This window comes from Palaemon carinicauda, chromosome 33 (assembly GCF_036898095.1).
Source record: "Palaemon carinicauda isolate YSFRI2023 chromosome 33, ASM3689809v2, whole genome shotgun sequence".
Taxonomy (NCBI): Eukaryota; Metazoa; Arthropoda; class Malacostraca; order Decapoda; family Palaemonidae; genus Palaemon; species Palaemon carinicauda.
This window is the reverse complement of record NC_090757.1, coordinates 34,793,348-34,817,264: the sequence shown is the minus strand read 5'-3', so window position 1 is coordinate 34,817,264 and position 23,917 is coordinate 34,793,348. Positions and strand designations below refer to the sequence as shown.

The following is a 23,917-nucleotide window of genomic DNA, read 5'->3' as shown; positions in this document are numbered from 1 at the left end:
AAAGACGTACTGGTACGTTTCACAAAACTCATCCCTTTACCCCCATGGACGTACTGCTACGTCCTTGTAAAAAACTGCTATTTGCATTTTTTTTTTGCATATTTTTGAGAAACATCAGGCATTTCCCAAAAGGATGAGACCAACCTGACCTCTCTATGACAAAAATTAAGACTGTTAGAGCAATTTAAATACTACCTATAGCAAAATGTGCTTCAAAAAAATAAACCCCTGGGGGTTAAGGGTTGGAAAGTTCCAAATAGCCTGGGGGTAAAAGGGTTAATCAAACCAACATTTCACAAAGTAAATTATTCAGAGCCATTGTTTGACCTGAATTCTGGCTATCAACAACCTGCACTCCTTAAAGGATACAGTACTATATGCAAGAAACATCAAAGTGTTGTATCTATATATTTATATACAAAGACAATTCAGCCCTTTTACTCCATTACTATATCTCCTTATCTAGAACACACCTGCAAATTATCTTAATACAAGTGTATATAAAATATTTACTTTTGCAGACTTCCACACCTGCATTTTACAATCCAGTATGCTCATTTCCCATCCTCTTGAACTGGAGGAAATAAAAAAAAATTTACACAATACTCAAGAAAAATCTACGACATCCAATTCTTTCTTGCAAAACTACCACAAGAGGAAATATAACTTACTTCACACAGAAGTGCATAATTGGAGTATGGTATTAAAGCCACTAAAAGGTCCCTCGTTTCCGAGAGGGGCAAGGACAGCTTCAACCAGGCATTCAAAGTCTTCAATACAACTTCTTTGATAACATTACTGACCTGGCCGGCCTGCATTACTTGGGATATCAAGCTCAAAACTGTAAATTAAGAAGAAAATCATAGGATTATCCTAATTAATTATCTAACTACAAATTAATAGCATATTTCACAACATTCCTCATTCCAAATCACAAAACGATAAGGATGTTTATGCAGAAAACCTGAGATATTCCAGACACACAAACTCACCTGCTTGATGACTATTTCTTACAGCCCCAGTGATAACTTGTTTGTCCTTACTATTAATGCTCATCGCTTCCTGCATGGTCTCAAGCTATGAATGAAAAGAGAAGTGTAACCAAAACTTTATCACAAGAAAACTACATTAGGAATCCTATATTAAAACAAACAGAATTTCAGGCTGGTAACACCAACCTGTCACCTGAAACATATGATCACTTTCCAGCCTTTAATCAGCCTCCATATTTTTTTCAGAGATCTGTCATGAAAATATATATAAGAGAAATGCAGACTGAATCCTATGGAATATTTGTAAAAATGTTTTAGTTAGGTAAATTTTGCAGTATTTTCCAATACTTGATGGCCCAACAAAAGGCAGAAATTCAATGATTGTAAGCAAAGGGTATCTCTCCTTCCTGCTGCTTTCTCTCAAGACTGTTATTCTGGGGATATCTTCTTCGCAAATTAATGTCTATTTAGGCTTTTCCTGACAGCAAATATCACTCATAAAATCATAATAAAACAATTATATTTCCTTTATAACTTTACAAGGCAAAGAACACTCGAACATCTAAATGTCTCAAGGAGCCCAACTCAACCAAAGTTTTTTTTTGGAAGGTTACATCACTCACCTACTACTACTTAGGTTCTCATCGGATTTGTTTTCATTTAAAAATCATTTAAAAGAGTTCTATACGCTATAATAAAGTTGAATATTAAAAATTTTCTTAGCATTTTTGTTATTATATTAAGAAGTCAATTTTAAAGATGACTTTTTCATATAGTTTTTTGTTTTTTCTAAAGTGATTGTACACATTGTAGGTTATGAAATTCCCTAACCTTTCCTATTTGTATGACAAAATTCAACTCATACATGATCAACTATTTTACTGCAATGAACCAGTAATATCGAAACTAAAAAATGTTGACAGTTTACTTCTTAAAATGCTATTAACCCCATGCAAAACTGAAGGACAAGCTATACTCACCTCTTCTGGAATTATAGTTAAGATGCTAAAAAGTAAATTAAGAGCTACGGACGGATCGATGCCCGACACAGTTCCTGGGTCAAACATAGTAATGATATCTTGTATCGCCGTCGTCCAATCTAACTGGATGGTATGTATAACATATGCTCCAAGCTGAAACAAAAACATGCCAGGGATTTAGCAAAGGTTACGTAGGCAAGATCATACCCAAGAGTTCTACCAGAAAAACCAGTCAATACTCTACTGTACAGTGAATATACGGTACTACAAAACATTACAACTTTGGAATTTGTATTTTTCCTCACAATACAATCCTGTTGCTTTTTACAAAGGATATAGATATCAGTGCAAGCTGACATGAAGGTATAAAAATAAAAAATTTTAAGTAATTTTTATTTTTCCTAACATACTTACCGAGAACTACTTTCTTAGGAGTTACCTGTAATCTCCTCTCTACCGACCAGAGTTTTGTGTAGTATACCCTAAACCTGTTTTCTATGGAGGGCTAACTCGGGAGTAAGAAAACGTGCCCAGAGGGTAGCCTTTGCGCTAGGTCGAGGTCCAATTGGGTCGTGAGCGCCAGTAAGTTCCTCGGATGTTGCAAAAATTCTTGCAAGGGCAGAGAGGCACTCGGGGAAGGTAGGGAGGGCCATTACCCGAAAGTAGTTCTCGGTAAGTATGTTAGGAAAAATAAAAATTACTTAAAATTTTTGATTTGTTCCAACACGAATACTTACCTCGAACTACTTTCTTAGAGGACTTACACTTTAGGAGGTGGGAGTGCCTTCCTGACCCTCAGACCCAGCAAGCGGAAGCCAAGAGGCCTAGGTATAAAAAACAAATCATACTAGGAAAACGGACGATAGGGTAACTACACAAAGAGCTCACGTTAGTGTCTAAGTACTCACCCTTTGAAAAACTTCTTCTGACGTTGAGTCCAGTAACGCAGTTGCAGAGACGTGTTATCCAATGGTTACAATAGGGTTATCTCCGATAAGGGTAGGAAAAACGGGGATTAGGGTGAAAGGGAACGAACCTGTGTCTCCCGGTTTGCTAACCACGATTGAGCCTGGGGCTTTTACCGTTAAATCACTTGGAGCGCGGAGATGACTGTTCCCATGGAGAACCCGTCTAAGGACCTCCTTGAGTAGTCCTTGAGGTAATGGGCAGTAAAGGTTGACTGGTTCGATCAGGTACCTGCACGAAGGATCTGACCCACTGCCATGTTTTTCTCAAAGGCTAAGGACGTGCTCAGACCCCTGATGTCATGGGGTTTGGGAGCGCCTGGTAAGGCCAGTCCTTCTTCCTTGTAGGCCCTGGCAATAACTTGTCTCAACCAGAAGGAAATGGTATTATTCGATACCTGTTTCTTAGTAACACCTGTGGAGACGAAAAGGCTCTTGATGCCTGGCCGGAGATGTGCAGTCCTTTCAAGGTATTTTCTAATGGCACGGACAGGGCATAACCTCAAATCCTCAGGATTCCCCGTCCTAGGAATAGCTGGCAGAGAGAAACCTTCGAATTTTGGGTCCCAGACAGCTGGGTTCTGGGTTTTCGCCACAAACGAAGGAACAAACTTGAAAGAGATCTCTTTCCACCCCTTCGAATGAGAGACGTCATAAGACAGCCCATGGATCTCCCCTACTCTTTTCGCAGAAGCCAGGGCTAGCAAAAAGACTGTCTTGAGAGTGAGATCCCTGTCTACGATATCCTTCATTGGCTCGAAGGGGGGGCCACTTAACATCTTCAGGACCCTAGCTAAGTCCCACTGAGGCACCCTAACTGCTTGTGGGGGGCAGGACTGCTCAAAACTCCTGACAAGCATAGAGATGTGTCTAGAGGAACCCAGGTCGATGCCCTTCAGAAGGAAGACTTGACCCAAGGCAGCTCGCACTCCTTTTATAGCTGGGATTGACATTCCTATCTCGTTCCTGAGATATACCAGAAAGTCTGCTATGTCTGGGACCGAGGCTTTGAGGGGCTTTATGCGCCTCGAAGCGCACCACTTCGTGAAAGAGGCCCACTTCGCTTGGTAGACCGCTGCCGACGACCTTCTCAGGTATAGCGACATCCTCTTAGCCGTAGCTGCTGAATATCCTTCCTTCTTCAGGAGCCGCTCGATAGTCTCCAGGCGTGAAGGCGTAAAGACTGTGGGTTGTCGTGAAACCTGAGAAAGTGCGGCTGCCGTAGAAGATCTGACCTGTCGGGGAGTGGCCACGGAGGATGACTTGCCAGGTCTTTTAGGTCTGCGAACCACTCTCTCTCCGGCCACCAGGGCGCTACCAAAGTCATCCTTAAGTTTCGGGCAGTCCTTACCTAGTTGAGTACTTGCCTGATCAACGTGAAGGGGGGAAAAGCGTACACGTCTAGGTTGTCCCACTTGTGCTGAAAGGCATCCTCCAAGGCTGCCCTTGGGTCTGGGACAGGAGAACAATACACGGGAAGTTGCGCGTTCAGTTTGGTTGCAAAGAGGTCCATCACCGGGGAACCCCAACGTTGAATGATGAGCTTGGCTACTTCTGGAAGGAGGGACCATTCTGTCACTACTATTTGACCCATCCTGCTGAGACCGTCGGCTAGCACGTTCTTTTTCCCGGGGATGAACCTTGACAATAACACAACTTGGTTCGTTTCTGCCCAATCTAGGATCTCTAGGGCGAGATCGCACAATTCCCTTGATTTCAAGCCTCCTTGCTTCTTTATGTACGCTACCACTGTGGCGTTGTCGCACATCAACGCCACAGTGTTTCCCCTTAGTAGATCGACGAAGTGCAGGCAAGCTTTCTGGACTGCCTTCAACTCTAGGACATTGATGTGTAGGTCCTTCTCCCCGTCCATCCAGGCTCCTCTTGCCGTCCCGTTGAGGAGATGGGCTCCCCATCCCTGGTTGGAGGCGTCTGTGAAAAGAAGTAACTCGGGAGGATCGTTCGCGAAGGGCATCCCCTTGAGCGAGTTCTACCGGCAATGCCACCATTCCAGGGAGGGTATTGTGTTTGGTAGGACTGGGATTAATTTCTGGTGCGAGTCCAGTTGGCACCAGAAGTTCTTCAGGTTCCATTGGACGGCTCTGAGTCTGAGTCTCCCCTGGGGAACCAGTTTTTCCAATGACACCAGATGCCCTATTAGTCTTTGCTAGTCCTTCGCCCTCCTGGGTTACCCCGACAGGAACGGACGAAGGATCTTCATCAGATTGCTTATTCTGTCTTCCGACGGAAACGCTTTCACTAGAAGGGAATCTAGTGTCATCCCCAAATAGGTCATTCTGGTGGAGGGAGATAGGTTGGATTTTTCCGGGTTGATCATGATACCCAGACCCTTGCAAAACTGGAGAAGTTTCATCCCTTGCTCCTTCAAAACGTCCTTCAAGGAGCGCCCAGTCGTCCAGGTACCGGATGAGGCGAATGCCTCGCTCGTGAGCCCACACTGAGACTGTCGTGAAGACTCTCGTGAATACCTGGGGAGCTGTTGACAATCCGAAGCAAAAGGTCTTGAATTGCAGGATCTGGGTACCCCATTTCACCCGGAGAAACTTTCGACTCGAGGGGTGGACCGGAATTTGGAAGTAAGCATCCTTGAGGTCTATGGTCATCATGTAGTCTTTCTCCCTCAAGGACAGCAGGACCGACTTCGGCGTGTCCATTTTAAACTCTGTCTTTCTTATAAACTTGTTGAGAGCCGACAGATCTATCACCGGTCTCCACCCACCCGTCGCCTTTTCGACCGGGAACAGGCGGCTGTAGAAACCTGGCCCTGGGTGTAAGATCTCCTCCATGGCGCCCTTCTCCAACATGGTGGACACCTCCTCTTGAAGGGCAGCCCTCTTCAACGGATCCTTGGGTACCAACCACTCCGACAGGCTGGCCGGAATTAGAGGGGGAGGTTCTGCTAAGAACGGTAACCTGTAGCCCTCCTTCAGTACGGACACTGTCCAGGGCTCTGCTCCGTGAGCTTTCCATGCTTGCCAAAATAGTCTGAGGCATCCCCAACCTGAGGCTTGGGCAAGAGTGGGGGGCCTCCCACTCTATCTCCTCCTGGAGGAGCGGCCTGAACGGCCTCTCCTGGAGGCAGAATAACCTGTCCTAAAGGAGGCCGACGCTGCTGGGGCTCCTCTACGGGGGGGCTGAGGCGCTGAGGCCCAAGAGGAAGAAGGGACTTCTCTCCTCATCAGGCTAGGAAGGGCCTGAGGCGCCGCGGCACTGTCTGAGACTGACCTCTTGTAGGGAGGCCTCCTTACTGGCGTAGGCCTGGGCGCGTTTACTTCCTTCCTCTTAGCCACCTTCTCCATGATCTCCTCTAACTCCTTCAAGGGGAACAAGGAGTCACCCCACACAGGAAGGCTCCTCATGGCCCTCGCCTCTCTGTCTGGGACCTTCCGGGAAAGCTTCGCCAGGATGGTGTCCCTCTTGCGAAGCACCCAATTCGCTGACAGGGCGAGGGACTGGTAGGTGAGGAACTTAGGGGTCTTGCCCCTAGAGATGATAAGCTCCCTCAGGAGGCTTTGCTGTTCTGGGTCTGTCAGGTCATAAGTTGCTTGCACACCCACTAGTGTGGAAGCCCACCAGTCTAACCAAGAAGAGACGTGCACTAGGTCCTTAGACATTTCCTCCATCATCGCAGCCTCCGATTGAGAAAAACAGATCGGGGCTGAAGAGGCTCTGTCCTCCGAGGCGCCCTGTCCCAGAATGTCGAGAGCAGGTTCCACTTTGCAGGCTCCCGGTCGTTGTCCCTCTGGCACATAGACCCTGCTCTGTGTTTTGAGCCCCTGGAGCAGCTTCGAAGAGCTCTGCGTCTTGGGAGCTTCGGCATTGCCTGCCACCACTCTATCAACGTGCTCTGGGCCCAGGACGAGATCTCGGGCCACAGGAAGTGCCAGGGAGGCTTTTTGTTGGACAGGAGCTTGCATCAACCGGGTAAGGCTGGACCTCCAGTAGTCCTCATCGGTAGCAACCGGTTCTTCAATCCTGTGATGTCTCCTGATCAGACTTATTACTTTTCTATAGGCCGAGTCCTCTGTCGGGGAACCTTCCCTACCGTCGGCCGAAGCCTCGACTTGGGCCCGGGGAGCCGGGTCACCGGGCACTCCCACCGGGCGCCTTGGTTCTGGCACAACAGGCACTCCCCTGCGGAGGTACTGGTCTTCCCCGGCAGGGACCTCCGTACCAGGGACTGGGGTTAGGACAGGCATCGCCGAACCGGCGAGGACTACCGTCCGATCATGCTCTCTGGGGGACGAGGACGCGGATCCCGTGGGCTGACCCGACAGCGGGAACCGTTCCTTAAAGTCCGAGGGCCGCACCAGCTGGGCTGATTCGGCCAGGCTGCCCGTAAGGAAGCACGGTTTCCCCCGCTGGGCGGGGTGAACCGGAGGCTTCGCGGTCTTACGCCTGCCTGCAGAGGCCTTCTCGCGTTTCTCCCTGCAAGGGTCATAACAACGTCTGGAGGATGGTCTCCTTGGCGAGAAATCCCTGGACCGCCGGTCTGGGGAACACTGTATCTCCGACTTACGGGGAACGAATACCCAATCACCATCGGGTGACCTACTCCTCCTGTGTTTCCTCCGTGGAGAGCGGGACCGCCTCCTGCTGTACCTGGAACGGGATCTTGAGCGGGAACGCCAGCTCCTGGACCGCTCCCTCCGGCGCCGATGTTTCCTCCTGGCTTCTTCTCCCGAAGAGAATGACTCCCCACCATCCGAAGAGCCCGACAACACCGTACCAACCGCACGGCGGACAGAAGCGGGGGCCGCGGAGGGCTTCGTGACTCGTTGCGTACCCGAGGTAGAGGGTTGCAGGAAGGTTTCTGGAACCTCCGTCAGAGGAGTTGGGAACGAGGGTTGGCGCCCAACACTAGGGAACCAGGTATCCAGGCCCTCTTCCATCCGCATAGGGGACCTACCTGGCGTTTTAGGGAGCTTCCATCCGAAGGTATCACTTACTGCGGAGCCTAACTTACCCTGGGTGTCGCCGCCTGCCGAAGAACCTGAAACACAGGCCCACGAAGGGGGCGAAGACACAGGAATAACATTGCTACACCATAAGGGGTCATTGGAGGAAATGTGCCCCCCCAAGCACAAGGGCCGAGTCTCCAGAACTCCCTGACACAGCACTACCAGGCTCCTCACTAGCCCGAGAAGGCCCCGCAACTCCCAATTCACACACACCAGACTCCTGGGGAAGAACGCCCGGCTCTTTCCCCACAACGGACTTACCTCGTCCCCTACTCTGGGTAGGGGAAGGAGAAACAGAAGCCCTGTCGGACCGTCCACTGGGCGACGGTAGCGGCGAAGAGACGCTAGATTTTCTGGGTGAACGTTTCGACGATTTCTTTTTCTTCGTGCCGTAACGCACCCACTGAATTTCACTCCAACCAACACACTCAAAGCACGATTTTCCGGCTCTAGGCCCAGGACAACGGCGGATCTGCTCCATAACGCACAAACACAAGAAACAGGAATGCAGGGAATCAAAGGAATACACTTGGAAAGTACAAGGAAGGGTAGTGAACTCACAGGAACACAAGGGATAAGCACAAGTTACCACGCGGTAAACACGCGGGACACACGAGGTGGACACAAAGGGTCGAGAGAGACGAGAGCGACGTGGTATCACGTCGCGACCAGAGAACTTACTGGCGCTCACGACCCAAGCGGACCTCGACCTAGCTCAAAGGCTACCCTCGGGGCACGTTCTCTTACTCCCGAGTTAGCCCTCCATAGAAAACGGGTTTAGGGTATACTACACAAAACTCTGGTCGGTAGAGAGGAGATTACAGGTAACTCCTAAGAAAGTAGTTCGAGGTAAGTATTCGTGTTGGAACAAACTTTTAACGAGGTGTAAACAACCGATCCTGTTGTAACCAGTGGCAGTGGGGAGAAGCATCGCCCACCCTGTCAATCGCACCTTCCTCAGTTTGATTGCAGCCGGAACTTTCTCTGGAGGTAGGTGATGGTGGGCAAAGTACAGTAGAACCTCGGTATTCGAACGTCTTGAAGCTCGAACAAGTTGGTTTTCTACCAAAAAGGTAGAGTGGAAAATACCCGTTCTCGAACAAATACAGGTTGTTTTGGAAAAAAAAAAAAATATGTCAAAGAGAACCTTTATCCTTATTACAAGAGAAGAAAAAGCATTACCATGGCACAAGCCAATGAAAGATAAGCTTACTCTTCTACTGTGCAGTAATGCAAGTGGAGATTTTGAGATTAACCCATTGAGTTTATCATGCCGACTACCCAAGGGTGTTCAAAAAGAACAATGTCATTAAGAATACATTGCCTGTCATGTGGTGTGCTAATTCAATGGGCTGGGTGACCCGGCAATTTTTTACTAAGTGGGTACATGAAGTTTTTGCACAGTGTGTGAAAGCATATCTTCAAGAAAAGAACTTCCCACTAAAATAATGTCTTTTTTTAGATAATGTTCGTGTTCACCCTCCAGGCTTGGATGATGATTTAGTCAATGAGTTAGACTTTGAGTTTATGATCTACCGTCTTACACAACTCCTTTGCTACAACCCATTGATCAACAGATAATTTTTTATTTTAAGAAATGACAAACTAAAGACTTGTTTCGGAAGTGGTTTGAAGTCCCTAATGAGACACTGCTAACTTTGTAAGGATTTTGGAAAAATCATTTTCATATTATTAATTGCGTTAGCCTTATTGATAATGCAAGCAACCAAGAGACCTACGGCACTATGAATTCAGCCTGATTGTGTACCAGGCATTAGTACTAACGACAAAATTTTAAATGACTCTGTTTCCTCGAGATAAAGCACGGGCTTGGAGGTCGCCAATGACAATGTTGATGAGCTATTGGAAGACCACAGTACCGAGCTTACTACAAGAGTTGGAACACCTTAAAAATGAACAAGAGACTTTGACTGAGGATATGTCTTCTGGGGAGGAGGAAGGAAAGGGGAATAATGTGTGCAAAGGGTGGGGAGTGGGGGGGGGGGGGAGTTCAAGCTTTAGTTGGAAAAACCTATCCTGATACCGTAGTAACCAATAGAACTGTAAACCTTTGCAATGATAACGTAATATCATCACATTACCATAAAATTCTGCAAAAGAGGCAAAAGCATCTAACATTGGATCAGTTTTTGATTAAAGAAAAAACCTGCACCAAAGCGAAGAGAAGGGAAGAAACCCCCAAACCTCAATTACCAGACGTTTTCATGGAAAGGGATTCCCCATCTAGGCAACAACTCCTCCCCTCCTCCTGACACCGCCTTCCACTTACGTCATATCATAACCAAAAAGCTAACCGCCTTCCAGTTACATCATATCGCAACCAAAAAGCTAAGTTTTATGAATAGTACTTGCCTGGCAGTTATATATATATATAGCCGAGTCTCCGACTGCGGCAGAATCTAATCGAAAATCGCGGCAACCGCCTTGTGGTGGTTGTGTGGTTAGATGGTTAACAACCCTTACAGGGTGGTACTTGGAATCATTCCCGTTTTCTGTTCCTCAGATTATCTCTGCCGGCCGGATCGACAACATCGTTGGTCCGCCATTTAAGAGTTTTTTCGGATCGCTTTCCCTTCATCGCCTTTTTGGACTTCGTTTTTGGTGAAGTACACTGTGTTGGGATTTGGCAATCGTGTTTGTTTTTTGTCTTTTTTCCTTTCTTATCATGAGTGAAAAAATTCATTTTCGTATTTGTGCGAATGATATTTGCAAGGTGAGGTTGCCGAAAGCGTCGGTTGACCCTCACACTATCTGTATGGGTTGCAGGGGGTTTGAATGTGCTCTAGATAATAGGTGCAAGGAATGCGAGGTTTTAAATTATGATAATTGGTTAGCTATGAAGCGCTATGTGCGCAAACTTGAGGTTGATAGAGTTAGGAGAGCTAAATCAAAGTCAAAGTCTGCTAGTGAGCCTAGCTTAGATTTATCTATTGACCCTTTAATTGTAACCTCTTTGGAAGTTATTCCTTCCCCGAATGAAGTAACTCCTGCCCCTTCTACAGGATCTGTGCCTACGGATGACCCTGGGTATGCTAAATTAACTGCTGAATTAGAGGCCATTAAAGCACAATTGGAGGCCTTTAAAGGTAAGGGTGTAAGTGAAATTAGTGCTTGTGAAAGTGCAGTGGAGGTGGCGACTGATCGAATCTGTCATACCCCTAGGTCGAGACCTCTACCAAGCTCCCAGGACCAAGGGAGAAGGTACGTCAAAAGCCGAAAGGGGGCGAGAGGTGCTTATCCTCGGTCAGTCGTCGCCTCAGACAGTCCTGTTGCGATCTCCCAGGCTGCTCTTGACCGCCGTAGAAAAGGCGTGTCAGATACGTTTGTGTCTTCGCCTGATCGTTCTCCCAGACGTAATTGGCGTTACGAATCAAGACCAATGAAGAGAGGGTGGAACCGGGATGTGCAGTCTCGCTCTCCCTCTCCCGGTTCGAGTAGCCGAGATCCTGATCCTTCGGAAGACGATTTCGATGTTGTTCCTGTTAAGAGGACGAAACAGAGAGTCCTTAGCCCAGTTAATCCTGCTAAACTCCCTGCTTCTTCTGCCAGCGCTCCCAGTCAAGCCGTACGACAACTGCCGTCTTCGGCACCGCGAGAGCCAGCGGAGGTTGCTAAAGCTTTCATGGTTGTTGTGCAGGAACAACTTTCATCGTTAGTTCAGGCTTTCAGCCACCCTTCTCAGTCCGTCAGACGTAAGGACGTCTCTTTGCCTGTTAAGAGATCTTCTTCTAAGAGAGAACTTAGTATCTCTCCCAAGAAACCTCTGCGCACTTCGTCGGCCGTACGACAACGCACACCCTCTTCATCGGCACGCTGCCAGGAATTTCCTTCCCCCCTCTCTCGGCGCCAGGATGATACTGCCTCTCGTTCTCGGCGCCGTGACGATTCCGTTTCTCTTTCGAAACGCCAGGACGTTACCGCCTCGTTTCTTAGGAAACAGGATGAATGCAGTCTGCATTTTCAAGGCGAAGGCAGCCTGCCTCTTCAGGACGATTCCGTTTCTCGTCATCGTGACGATACCGCTTCTCGTCATCGTGACGAGCTCTCGGTGCCAGACTGCTGGCAGCCCAACTCTTCAGGATGTTATCCTTGAGCAGGACCTCTTAGATATTTCGGAAGAGGAAGAAAAACCTGCCGACACTTCTAGTGATTATAAGGTTCTTTCTCGCTCTCTTTTGGAACTTTATGGGGAGGAATTTCAACCTTCGGCCCCTCGTTCTCCTCAGTCTCAATTTACCAGGAAGAAAGCTACTAAGTCTTCAGCCTTCATCAAAATGAAACTTTCAATTTCGGCCAGGAAAGCTCTCGCTAAGGTGGATGATTGGATGAAGGAACGGAGACAAGCTGTCAAGACCACTTTTTCTTTTCCACCGTCTCGGCTCGCTTCCAAGGCCGGTATGTGGTATGAGACAGGGGAACCTTTGGGGTTAGGAGTGCCTGCCTCCTCCCAAGGTGACTTCTCGGCTCTTGTGGACTCGGCAAGAAGGCATGCTTTAAACTCTGCCAAGGTGATGTGGTCCATGTCGGAGCTTGATCACCTCGTCAAGGGAATTTTCAGGGTTTTCGAGGTTTTCAGCTTCCTGGACTGGTCTCTCGGGACTCTGGCCAGGAAGTCTGAACTCCTGGAGGACACGAAGGACCTGACGAGTATCATGTCCTGCATGGACAAAGTTCTAAGGGATGGAGCGAATGAATTGGCTTCCCTTTTCTCAGCAGGGGTCTTAAAGAAGAGGGCCCTTTTGTGCTCCTTCACCTCTAGATCTGTGACTGTTGCCCAGAAGTCGGAAATGCTTTACGCCCCTTTTTCACGTCATCTTTTTCCTGAAGCTCTGGTCAGAGATACCTCCCTTTCTCTGGCACAGAAGGTTACTCAGGACCTTTTGTCTCGGTCTGCTAGGAAGACCTTACCTGTTGCTCCTGCTCCTCTGAAGAAGGAAGAGAAGAAGTTTCAACAGCCCTTTCGGGGCAGGATCTCCTCGAGAGCGGATTTTAGGGGGAGAAGACAAGAGTCAAGGCCAAGGACCAGCAGAGGTGCGTTTAGGTCCCGGTCCAAAAAATGAGATGGAAGTCCTCCAGACACCAGTAGGAGCAAGACTAGTCTCGTTTTTGGCAGTCTTGGAAAAGGAGAGGGGCGGACACCTGGTCCCTTTCAGTCATAAAGGAAGGTTACAAGATCCCCTTTTTAAAGAAACCACCTCTCTCAGACACTCCCCTAGCCTTAGTGGCTCAGTACACCGACGCGGGGAAACGAGAGGCTCTTCTGGAGCTAGTCGACCAGATGTTGGTCAAGGGAGCAATAGAGCCGGTTCAAGACCTCGCCTCCCCAGACTTTTACAATCGCCTGTTTCTGGTTCCCAAGAACTCGGGTGGATGGAGACCAGTCCTAGATGTCAGCTCTCTGAACGCCTTCGTGGAAAAAACAAAGTTCTCCATGGAGACGACTCAGTCAGTGCTGGCTGCAGTTCGTCCAGGCGACTGGATGGTTTCTCTCGACCTGCAGTACGCTTATTTTCACGTCCCCATTCATCCGTCTTCGAGGAGATATCTGAGATTTGTGTTCCAAGGCAAGTGCTTCCAATTCAGGGCACTTTGCTTCGGTCTCAGCACAGCTCCCCAAGTTTTCACCAAACTAATGGCGAATGTGGCAGGCTGGTTACACCAGGAGGGGACAAGGGTATCCTTCTATCTAGACGACTGGCTGATCCGATCACAGTCGAAAGAAAAATGTCTGGAGGACCTAATGAAGACGTATACGATGACTCAGGACCTGGGACTCATCGTCAACTGGGGGAAGTCTCAGACCGAGCCGAATCAGACTATTCTCTATTTGGGGATAGTTCTGAATTCAGTTCTTTTTCAGGCTTCTCCCTCCTAGGAGAGGCAGACCAGGTGCCTGGACAAAGTCAAAGACTTTTTGAGGAAGCAGGAATGCTCAGCGAAGGAGTGGAGGAGTCTGCTGGGAACTCTATCCTCTCTGGAGCAGTTTGTCCCATTGGGGAGACTGCACCTAAGGCCTCTGCAACACTTCCTCGCAAAGGTTTGGAACAGAAAGATACAGGAGGACACTTTTTCTTTTCCCATTCCGACAAAGATCAAGGATCTTTTGATGTGGTGGGAAAAGGGATCTCCTTGTTCAAGAAGAACCCCGACCTAGTGTTATTCTCAGACGCGTCCGAGTCAGGCTGGGGAGCAACACTAGGAAACAAAGAGGTCTCAGGTATTTGGGAAGGGAGTCAGATCAGTTGGCATATCAACAGGAAGGAATTGATGGCCATTTTGTTAGGGCTAAAGGCCTTCAAAACCTCGGTGCCAGGAAAGACTGTGGAGATCAATTCCGACAACACCACAGCTCTCGCGTACATAAGGAAGCAAGGGGGAACTCACTCCCTCTCTCTGTTCTCAACTGCGAGAGAGCTTCTCCTTTGGGCGAACGAGAACGAGACTCAGCTGTTGACAAGGTTTGTTCAAGGCAGAGAAACATCAGGGCAGACATGCTCAGCAGGAGGGGACAAGTCCTTCCCACAGAGTGGACTCTCAACCCGCATGTCTGTCGGAGCCTCTGGAAGTTGTGGGGCAGACCTGTAATAGACCTTTTCGCCTCCAGTCTAAACAAGAGGATCCCCAACTACTGCTCCCTAGTCCCGGACGAGGAAGCTGTTGCAGTGGACGCCGCCTTGATGGATTGGACGGGGCTGGACATGTATGCCTTTCCCCCGTTCAAGATCATCAATCTGGTTGTCAGGAAATTCGCTCTCCTCGATTCGGGACGAATGATCCTAGTGGCTCCATTCTGGCCTGCGAGGGAATGGTTCACCGAAGTGGTAGGGTTGCTGATAGACGTTCCAAGAAGACTCCCGGCAAGTCCAGACCTTCTCAGACAACCCCACTTCGAGAGATTTCATCAAAACCCCCTCGCTCTCAATCTGACTGCCTTCAGACTGTCGAGAAGCTCGTTAGATCTCGAGGCTTTTCGGCACAAGCGGCGAAAGCTATTGCCAGAGCAAGGAGGATCTCTTCACAGAGAGTCTACCAGTCAAAGTGGGAGACCTTTAGAGCTTGGTGCAGGAGACACAAGGTTTCCTCGTCCTCTACCTCTCTAAGCCAGATTGCAGACTTTCTTTTGTACCTCAGGCAGGATGCTAAGCTGGCTGTATCTACCATTAAAGGATACAGGAGCATGCTCTCAACCGTCTTTAGGCATAGAGGCTTAGAGTTATCTCAGAATAAGGACTTGCAGGACCTCATTAGGTCTTTTGAGACAACGAAGCAGGTGCAGTTAAGACCCCCTTCTTGGAACCTGGATGTGGTGTTCAAGTTTTTGTGCTCCAAGAAGTTTGAGCCTATCTCGCAAGCCTCTCTGTGAGATGTGACTAAGTAAACCCTCTTCCTTTTGATTCTAGCGACTGTCAGGAGGATCAGCGAGGTCCTGGCAATCGAGAAGCGTGTAGGCTTCACCCAAAAAGGAGCGGTTTGTGCCTTGAGGTTCGACTTTCTCGCTAAGAATGAGAACCCTTCGAAACACTGGCCCAGGACTTTTGAAGTCCCTAACCTCACGAATCTAGTGGGTCAGGAACAGGAAAGCCTCCTCTGCCCGGTTAGGGCTCTCAAGGCTTATTTGGCCCACACTAAGAACGTGAGGGGTGCTTCCAACTCCTTATGGTGTTCGGTGAAGGATCCTCAAAAACCCGTCAAAGAGCGCTTTGTCCTTTTTCCTGAGGGAAACTATTAGGGAAGCCCACCTCTTGTGTGAGGAAGAAAACTTCGCCCTGTTAAAAGTACGGGCTCACGAAGTAAGAGCCATTGCTGCCTCACTGGCATACCGGAAAAATATGTCAGTTAGGCAGATCATGGAGGCAACGTTCTGGAGGAGCAACTCTGTCTTCGCTTCTCATTACCTCAGAGAGGTAAGAGTGGACTATGACAAGTGTTATACCTTGGGCCCATACGTAGCTGCGGCTTCTGTATTAGGCAAAGGAGTTACTACCCCCACTCAACCTTAGTTTATGTACTTGTATATGGGTTTGTGTTTTTTATGGTTGTCTGAGGTCCTCGTCTTGTGGTACGGTTCCCTCAGTCCAGATAGATAGTTTATATCTATTTCTGCAAGGTTGGGTGGTTAGCTTTAGTAAGGTTGCAGGGTTTTTATTATATGGGAAGGTAGTTTCTGAAGTCTAGTCAAGTGGTTGGTCCTACCCCTTTGACAGACTCGATTGAGTTGTTTGCAGCGTAGCAGGTCTACTCCTGGCTGAACACTCCTAAGGGAAAGCGACTCTAGAGGCAGTTACCTTTGAAGTCAGCTACCTTAGCAGGTAAGGAATCAAGGTGTTTGTTCTCCTACAACTCTTTTGTTGTTTCCCCAACTATGTTTTTCTGTCTGTTTCCCTCCTCCAAATGTGTGAATCAGCTATATACAGTGGAACCTCTACATCCAAACGTATCTACATCCGAATTTTCCAACATCCAAAGTAAAATTCGAGCAAATTTTTGACTACACCCGAATTTTATTTCGACACACGAAGTAAGCAATTTTCGTCGTACCGGTTGTATCCGAATTTTTCGACACGCGAAGTACAATTCGAACACGTTCCGACTCTACACCCGAATGTTTTTTTCGACACCCGAAGTAAACAATACTCGTACGCGTAGTCGGTGCTCATAGCGCCTGAAGTGTTTTTTATTTCCGCCGATAGAAGGCAGCACATCGACCTCGGAGGGACCCTCAATTAGCGCGGCTTGGGTCAGTCCTCTGTTCTCGTCAGCTTCTTGCGGTTGTGCACTGTGCGTTCTGCTATTAACTCTGTTTTAATCGTGATTTTTTACGTGCATCCTTTAACGATAATTTACGTAAATCATGGGTCCTAAAAGGCTTAGTTTTGCCAGTGGTAGTGGTGAGAAAAGGAAGAAGGAAATGCTTTCTTTAGAAATTAAGCAGGAAATTATTGAAAAACATGAGCGTGGCGTCCGCGTGAGTGAACTTGCTAAACAGTATGGCCGTAATATGTCGACGATCTCGACAATCCTTAAACAGAAGGAAGCTATTAAAGCAGTGAAACCTTCTAAGGGGATCACCATAATTTCCAAACGCCGTACCCCTATCATAGAAGAGATGGAACGACTTCTACTAGTGTGGATTAAGGATAGAGAGATCGTTGGCGACACCATCACAGAGACCGTCATCTGCGAGAAGGCGCACGCCATCTTTACGGACTTGAAGGAGGAGAGCTCTGGGGGTGATGCTGGGGAGAGTTCAACCGAGCCTTCCTCAGATGATTTCAAGGCATCTCGTGGCTGGTTTGAGAAATTTAAGAAACGGTCCGGGATTCATTCAGTTGTTCGCCACGGAGAGGCTGCTAGCGTGGACACAAAGGCTGCAGCTGACTTTGTCAAGAACTTCGAAAAGATCGTGCAGGAAGAAGGCTACGTAGAGCAGCAGGTGTTTAATTGTGATAAAACCGGGCTGTTTTAGAAGATGCCGAGTCGAACCTACATCACTGCCGAAGAGAAGAAATTGCCTGGGCATAAGCCAATGAAGGATCGGTTGACTCTTGCCCTATGTGCCAACGCTAGCGGGGACTTTAAAGTCAAGCCCTTACTGGTTTACCATTCAGAGAACCCTAGGGCCTTTAAAGCACACAACGTCGATAAGGATCAGCTTCATGTTTTCTGGCGATCCAACTCGAAAGCCTGGGTCACTAGGCAATTCTTTGTGCAATGGGTTAACCAAGTTTTCGGCCCTTCTGTGAAGAAGTATCTTCATGAACAGAAATTGCCTTTTAAAGTGCCTGCTATGCCTTGACAATGCACCCGCTCACCCCCCCGGACTTGAAGATGATATCTTCGATGAATTCAAGTTCATAAAGGTGCTGTATCTTCCACCGAATACCACCTCTATCCTCCAGCCCATGGACCAGCAAGTCATCTCTAATTTTAAGAAGCTGTACACCAAGCACTTAAGCAGTGCTTTAATGTCACGCAAAGCACCAACTTAACTTTGCGTGAATTTTGGAGGAGCCACTTCAACATCGTGCACTGCTTGAAGATCATAGATCAGGCTTGGGTGGGATTAACTCGAAGGACCCTCAATTCTGCCTGGAAGAAGCTGTGGCCTGATGCAGTTTCTCCCCGAGATTTCGAGGGTTTTGACCCCGAACCTGATCCCGTGGTCGGTGCAGCGGAAGCCGTAGAGGAAATCGTCTCCCTTGGCAAGTTCATGGGTCTGGAGGTCGACGCAGATGACGTTACGGAATTCGTCGCCGAACATCACGACGAACTTACCACGGATGAGCTCAAGGAACTCCATGCTATGTCGGAGCACGAGTGATGACGAGGAAGGGAGCGAGGAGGTAGAACATGTGTTAGGTTCGGCGCATATAAAAGAGGTGTTAGGAAAATATCAAGACGTGGTCGACTTCATCGACAAATACCATCCAAAGAAATTGCAGGTTTGTCGTGTAGTTTCTCAATTCGATGATGTTTGCCTAACTCACTTTCGAAACATTCTGAAAAGCCGTACCAAGCAATTATCTATCGATAATTTCTTTAAAAAAACTGCGAAGCGAACTCGTGATGAAGAGGATGTAAGTGATTCGAAGAAAACGGCAAAGAGTGAAGCGGAAGAAAGTGAAACAAAGAAAACGGAAAAGAGTGAAGCGAAAGAAATTCAGTCAATTTTAAATGTAGAAAGTGAAAGTGATTAAAATTACGTAATCATCAAAAAGAAAAAAAGAAAATGTAAAAAAAAAATAAATATAAAAATAAAAAAAAAATAAGCTAAGTTATGTTAAAGTTCACTTAGTGTAAGTTAGAATAAGTTACGGTAGTGTACGTTTATCGTAGTTAACCTCTCTACCTCCTCGCCGCCCGTCCGTCTCCTCTCTGCGTAGCAAGACTAACAACACCTGCGCTGGAGTTTCTAAGGTAAAGTGACGCTAAAAACCCATTTCTTATTTATCATTTTTTGCTAATTCTTCTTATTTACATGTCTATACTTCTTATTTACATGTCTATTATCTAATTTAGTGTTCATTATTCTCATAGAAAAATTATGTGTAGTAGTTTATTAAGAAGTTATCATAGGTTTTTGGGCTCAACCACGGATTAATCCTATTTCAATGTATTCTTATGGGAAAATTCGTTTCGACATCCGAACATTTTCTACATCCGAAGTTGGTTCTGGAACGGATTAAATTCGTATGTAGAGGTACCACTGTATATATAACTGCCAGGTAAGTACTATTCATAAAAATGGAGTTTTTATGATAAAACAAAGTTTTATGAATACTTACCTGGCAGTTATATATATATTTTAAAGCCCACCCACCTCCCCTCAGGAAACAGGTCGGGCAAAGATAATCTGAGGAACAGAAAACGGGAATGATTCCAAGTACCACCCTGTAAGGGTTGTTAACCATCTAACCACACAACCACCACAAGGCGGTTACCGCGATTTTCGATTAAATTCTGCCGCAGTCGGAGACTCAGCTATATACAGTATATATATAAGTGCCAGGTAAGTATTCATAAAACTTTGTTTTATCATAAAAACTCCATTTTTCTAATGTTAAAAAGACTTCTAATGTTTTGATTTTCATTGAGTTTTATATGAGTTATTGTATTTAATGTTTGTGTAAAAATTACATAACTGCATCACTTTTTTTTTGCTAATATGTCATCCTACTAGCAAATTGACCACTTCTACATTATTTGTTATGGGAAATAAGGATTCGGTATTACAAATCTTTTTAGAACAAATAATGACCGAATACCAAGGTATTACTGTATGTGTTAAGAACAACAGGTTTGTATTTTTAGGATACTTACAAAATTGTCATTTGTTCCTGCAAAAAATACAAAGGCTACATTCTTTATATATTAAACTCACTCTTGTGAGAGTACTCCCTTCACCTGGCTGAAACTTAACCGAGATTCCAGATCCGAGCATGATGTGAGGGATAAGTATCCTGACAACTTGTAAACCAGTGGCCTATCAATAACAGCGGGTTGACAGCCTGCGCGAAAGTGGTAACGAATATAAGAACATAAATGTGAATATCATAGGCTATGTATAATGAACAAGTTTGTGAATATACACATTGACGACTAGCTGAAAAGGTTAAATCAACAGCACTCGATAGGAAGCGGATTACTCGAGCGTGTCTGCCAACAGATCGACGTACACAGGTAAAGGCAAGTGTTCTCCTTTACCCAACCTAAAAAGATAATGGAGCTATTTTATAATCAAGACTCCAACAGAGCTGTGATATAATCAGGACTCCGTCTCGAGATGCTAAAGCGTCATCTTGAAAATAAAACCAAGAGTAAAAGCTTAATTTTGCCAAAGTCAGTGAACGTCGAAGGAGACTTCTGTCTCCAACTACGGCCGAGATAAACGTAAGGAAGATACGAGTCAGTGGGTGGGTGGTCTTCTCCCCGCTATTACTGGTTAAAATTGGATCAGTTGTTGAGACCTCATTAAAAAATTTTATAGCCGTATGCCAGCTTGCACCGATATCTATATCCAATGTAAAGAACTACAGAACAATTTTGACTTTAAGACTACTGTACTGCACTTTACTCTACCAACCAATAATATTTTCTGTACATAATGTTTGTGATTCCAAGTAGATTTTCAACACCCAGATTTTAGGAATTAGTCTCTTATTACACCTCTATTCAAAATGTATAAAGAAATGCAAAATAATTTACTACCAAATATCCATAACTTGAGCAAATTTCTATTTAACCTCTTTCACAAGATTAACAAGAGATAACTTAACCCTTTTACCCCCAGGATATTTGGAAATTTCCAACCCTTAACCCCCAGGGGATTATTTTTTTCCCAGCACATTTTGCAGTATATTTTTTTTAAATTGCTCTAACAGCCTTAATTTTTGTCATAGAGAGGTCAGGTTGGTCTCATTTTCTTGGAAAAATGCATGAATTTTCTCAAAAATTATCAAAAATATGAAAAAAAAAATTTTATAGCATGTTTTTGCAAGGACGTACCGGTACGTCCATGGGGGTAAAGGGATGGGTTTTGTGAAACGTACCAGTACGTCCTTTGGGGGTAAAAGGGTTAAGAAATTAGAAATAACCTTCCATACTTACAGACTTCACTAATCTATTAAGGATGACTTTCGATCTACTATACTGGGCTATCAACGAGAGTATCTTCATTTTCAAGGGTTCGTATTCTTCTTTGGGGACCTCATGCCAATATCTGGATACTTTCATGTATATAGTATTCCCCGCAAAAAACTGGACCTCTTCAGGCTGTCAATGAAAAAAAAACTACAATCATTAATTCACTAAAAAAAAACATATTTCCTTTATTAATGTAACCATATTGCCATTAATCAGAATATCTCAAAAGCTATAAAGTTAAATACACAGAAAAATCATCAACAAAGAATCACCTTAGAAAGGTAAAAAAAAAATTACTTTTTTGATGCAACCATATTGCCTATAATCAGAGTACAGTATTTCCGAAGCTAAAAGTTATATATACGGAAAAATTATCGACAATTGATCACCTTTGAAGGATCCAGTAAAGGCCAGGCGAAGGTCCAGGAGTGGCGAGAGTGTTGGGCCTGCATAAGCCACGCATTAAGCCCGCTTTTGGCAACTGGATCTTGATAAAATTCTACCACTGCCTGCTCCACCTGCTCGGCTGACACCTCCATTTTATTGCTGGAAAAAAAAATATTTAGACGTCAGTATCTAAGTACAGAAAGTCCTCATTTTACAAACATCCAATTTTAACATTCAGATACAAACAAATCAAACTGAAAAATACAAAGATAAGAAAATAAATATTGTAATAAAACAATATATCATTTGATACAGTAAGCAAAATGACATTTACAATAACCTGATATCTATTTCATATGAAACCCAACAATTTGTTGACTTTTGTAGCTGGAATTTATAGGTATGGTATTCAGGTTAGGCCTACCCTAGGCCAAATTTCAACAAAAATTTGACTTAAAAACAGCTCCTTAGAACTTGCAAGTTTATAACCCTTTTACCCCCAGGCTATTTGGATGTTTCCAACGCTTAACACCCAGTCGTTTTTTTTTTTCAAGCACATTTTGCAATATATATTTTTTAAATTGCTCCAACAGCCTTAATTTTCGTCATAGAGAGGTCAGGTTGGTCTCATTCTTTTGGAAAATGCCTGAAGTTTCTCATAAGTTATCAAAAATATGCAAAAAAAAAATGTAAACAGTTTCTTGCAAGGACGTACTAGTACATCCATGGTGGTAAAGGGATGAGTTTTGTGAAACGTACCAGTACGTCCATTGGGGGTAAAAGGGTTAGGTTGTAGATTTTCTGGAATAAATAAAGCACTCTAAACCCTCCTCTTTGGTAGACTTTGTTTACCATTTTCAATCAGTTATTGAAATTGAAGTTATCTTCATTTCTATTTGGTATCAGATTACGTTACCCTTCTTCTCTCGATAAAAGATATGAATTGTTATGCTCCCTCACAGCAACTGACACTACTACCATCAAACTTGAAAGTTGGGACTTACAATTTATATGTTTTCAAACAAATCATAGACTATGGAATGACAAGATTACTTAATCATTCTTTATAAATCTATATACCATTCAATGTTAAGTACTGTAAAATAATCTACTATCAGTGCTTCAAGACTGTTGTACAATTTCCAGCAAGTGTTCCTGATAGTGTCGAGAAAACTTTTAGCTCATTATATTAGGAAGTTTGCTGTGCACATTCACTTTACGATCTCAAATTGGAAGGGTTTAACTTAACATCTACCGCAAGTCGTTAGATTTTATCAATGCAAAAGGTAAACAGTTGCCTATTTCAATGCATTCTGTAAACCTATAAGATTAAAATTATAAGTTAACCTAGGGATGGATGTATAGGATTGTAGGTTGGTCCTTGGGCCAAGCAGATCATTCAGTGGTGTGGAAGACCCCTCATAGTTGAAGTAAGTAAAAGATTTCACAGATGCTAATAGAAAAGGTTTTGACTAAAAAGTGGGTACAGCATTTGACCAAAATGAAATTAGCTAATGTTTCAAATATGCACAGACAACTTCACACACCCCATCCCAAAATGGGAAAGCTAATCTGGCATGGATTGGAACATAGTTTGGGGCATGTGACCCAGCACAGGAGCCAAGGAGATAGATTTCAATACCATACTTCAGCAGGAAGTTTATTTCCGTTTCTTCTCTGGAAGCGACAGACTACCCCGATGCAATACGCTGCCCTATATAATGCTTCTTAATCCTGTAAGGCTACTGGTTTGACAGGTAGCAGAGCCTGGGTTAACACATGGCTATCCTTGTTCTCCTCAGCCATTCTCTAAAGGAAGTCAACAATGTACCTTATAAAAACTGTTTCACCCCAAAGGATAGGGAAGAGGTTGAATTTCAGAAAATAATTTTTTCTAGTTTACAGCAATGTTGACACGTTAAGTACTATACATATGACGTGAAAACCACCTTCCTACTAATATGCCCTGTACCATGCATCACAGGTTAAAGTGCAACTGTTAACCAAAGGTGGAGTAGCCAGGACCTTGTTGAGCACCCATCTATTTAGGCAGGAGGGGAAAGTGTGTGTGTTCTAGAGATACTCCATCGAGTTCGGAACTGGTGGGCAATAGACCGGAATCTGGTGGTTTAGGATGGTCAAAAACAAGTCTATGATCAGGGAACCTCATGAAGTCTAGAGTCGTTGCCACTTGAGAATGAAGGGACCACTCTCAACCAACCACTTGGCCCCTACGGCTGAGTTTGTCTGCTATAATATTCCGCTCCCCCACGAGTGTCTCCATCCCCAAGGCAGACAAGAATTTGGATGCACCCCTCCCTGCTTGTTGAAGCAAGCTACAACTGTGATTTGGTTACTCGTCAATACAAGTGACTGGTCTTAAAGTTAACTCATGAAGTTGCGCCGCCTTTGTTCCTCCAAAGTCCAACTTCCATGGAAAGTGCCCT

General features: G+C 45.4%; 1 protein-coding gene across 2 annotated transcripts in view; it reads right to left on the bottom strand.

Moving 5' to 3' along the window:
* Positions 1 to 23,917, bottom strand: part of cdm (importin-13-like protein cdm) — a 114,449-nt gene that overhangs the window by 21,076 nt on the left and 69,456 nt on the right. For both annotated transcript variants that reach the window (XM_068356937.1, XM_068356938.1), the window contains exons 2-6: positions 21,473 to 21,629; positions 21,048 to 21,212; positions 1,973 to 2,125; positions 993 to 1,077; positions 672 to 841 (exon numbers count right to left, since the gene is read on the bottom strand). In XM_068356937.1, the coding sequence (XP_068213038.1) occupies positions 672 to 841; positions 993 to 1,077; positions 1,973 to 2,125; positions 21,048 to 21,212; positions 21,473 to 21,629 (730 nt within the window). The remainder of the gene's footprint in view (positions 1 to 671; positions 842 to 992; positions 1,078 to 1,972; positions 2,126 to 21,047; positions 21,213 to 21,472; positions 21,630 to 23,917) is intronic.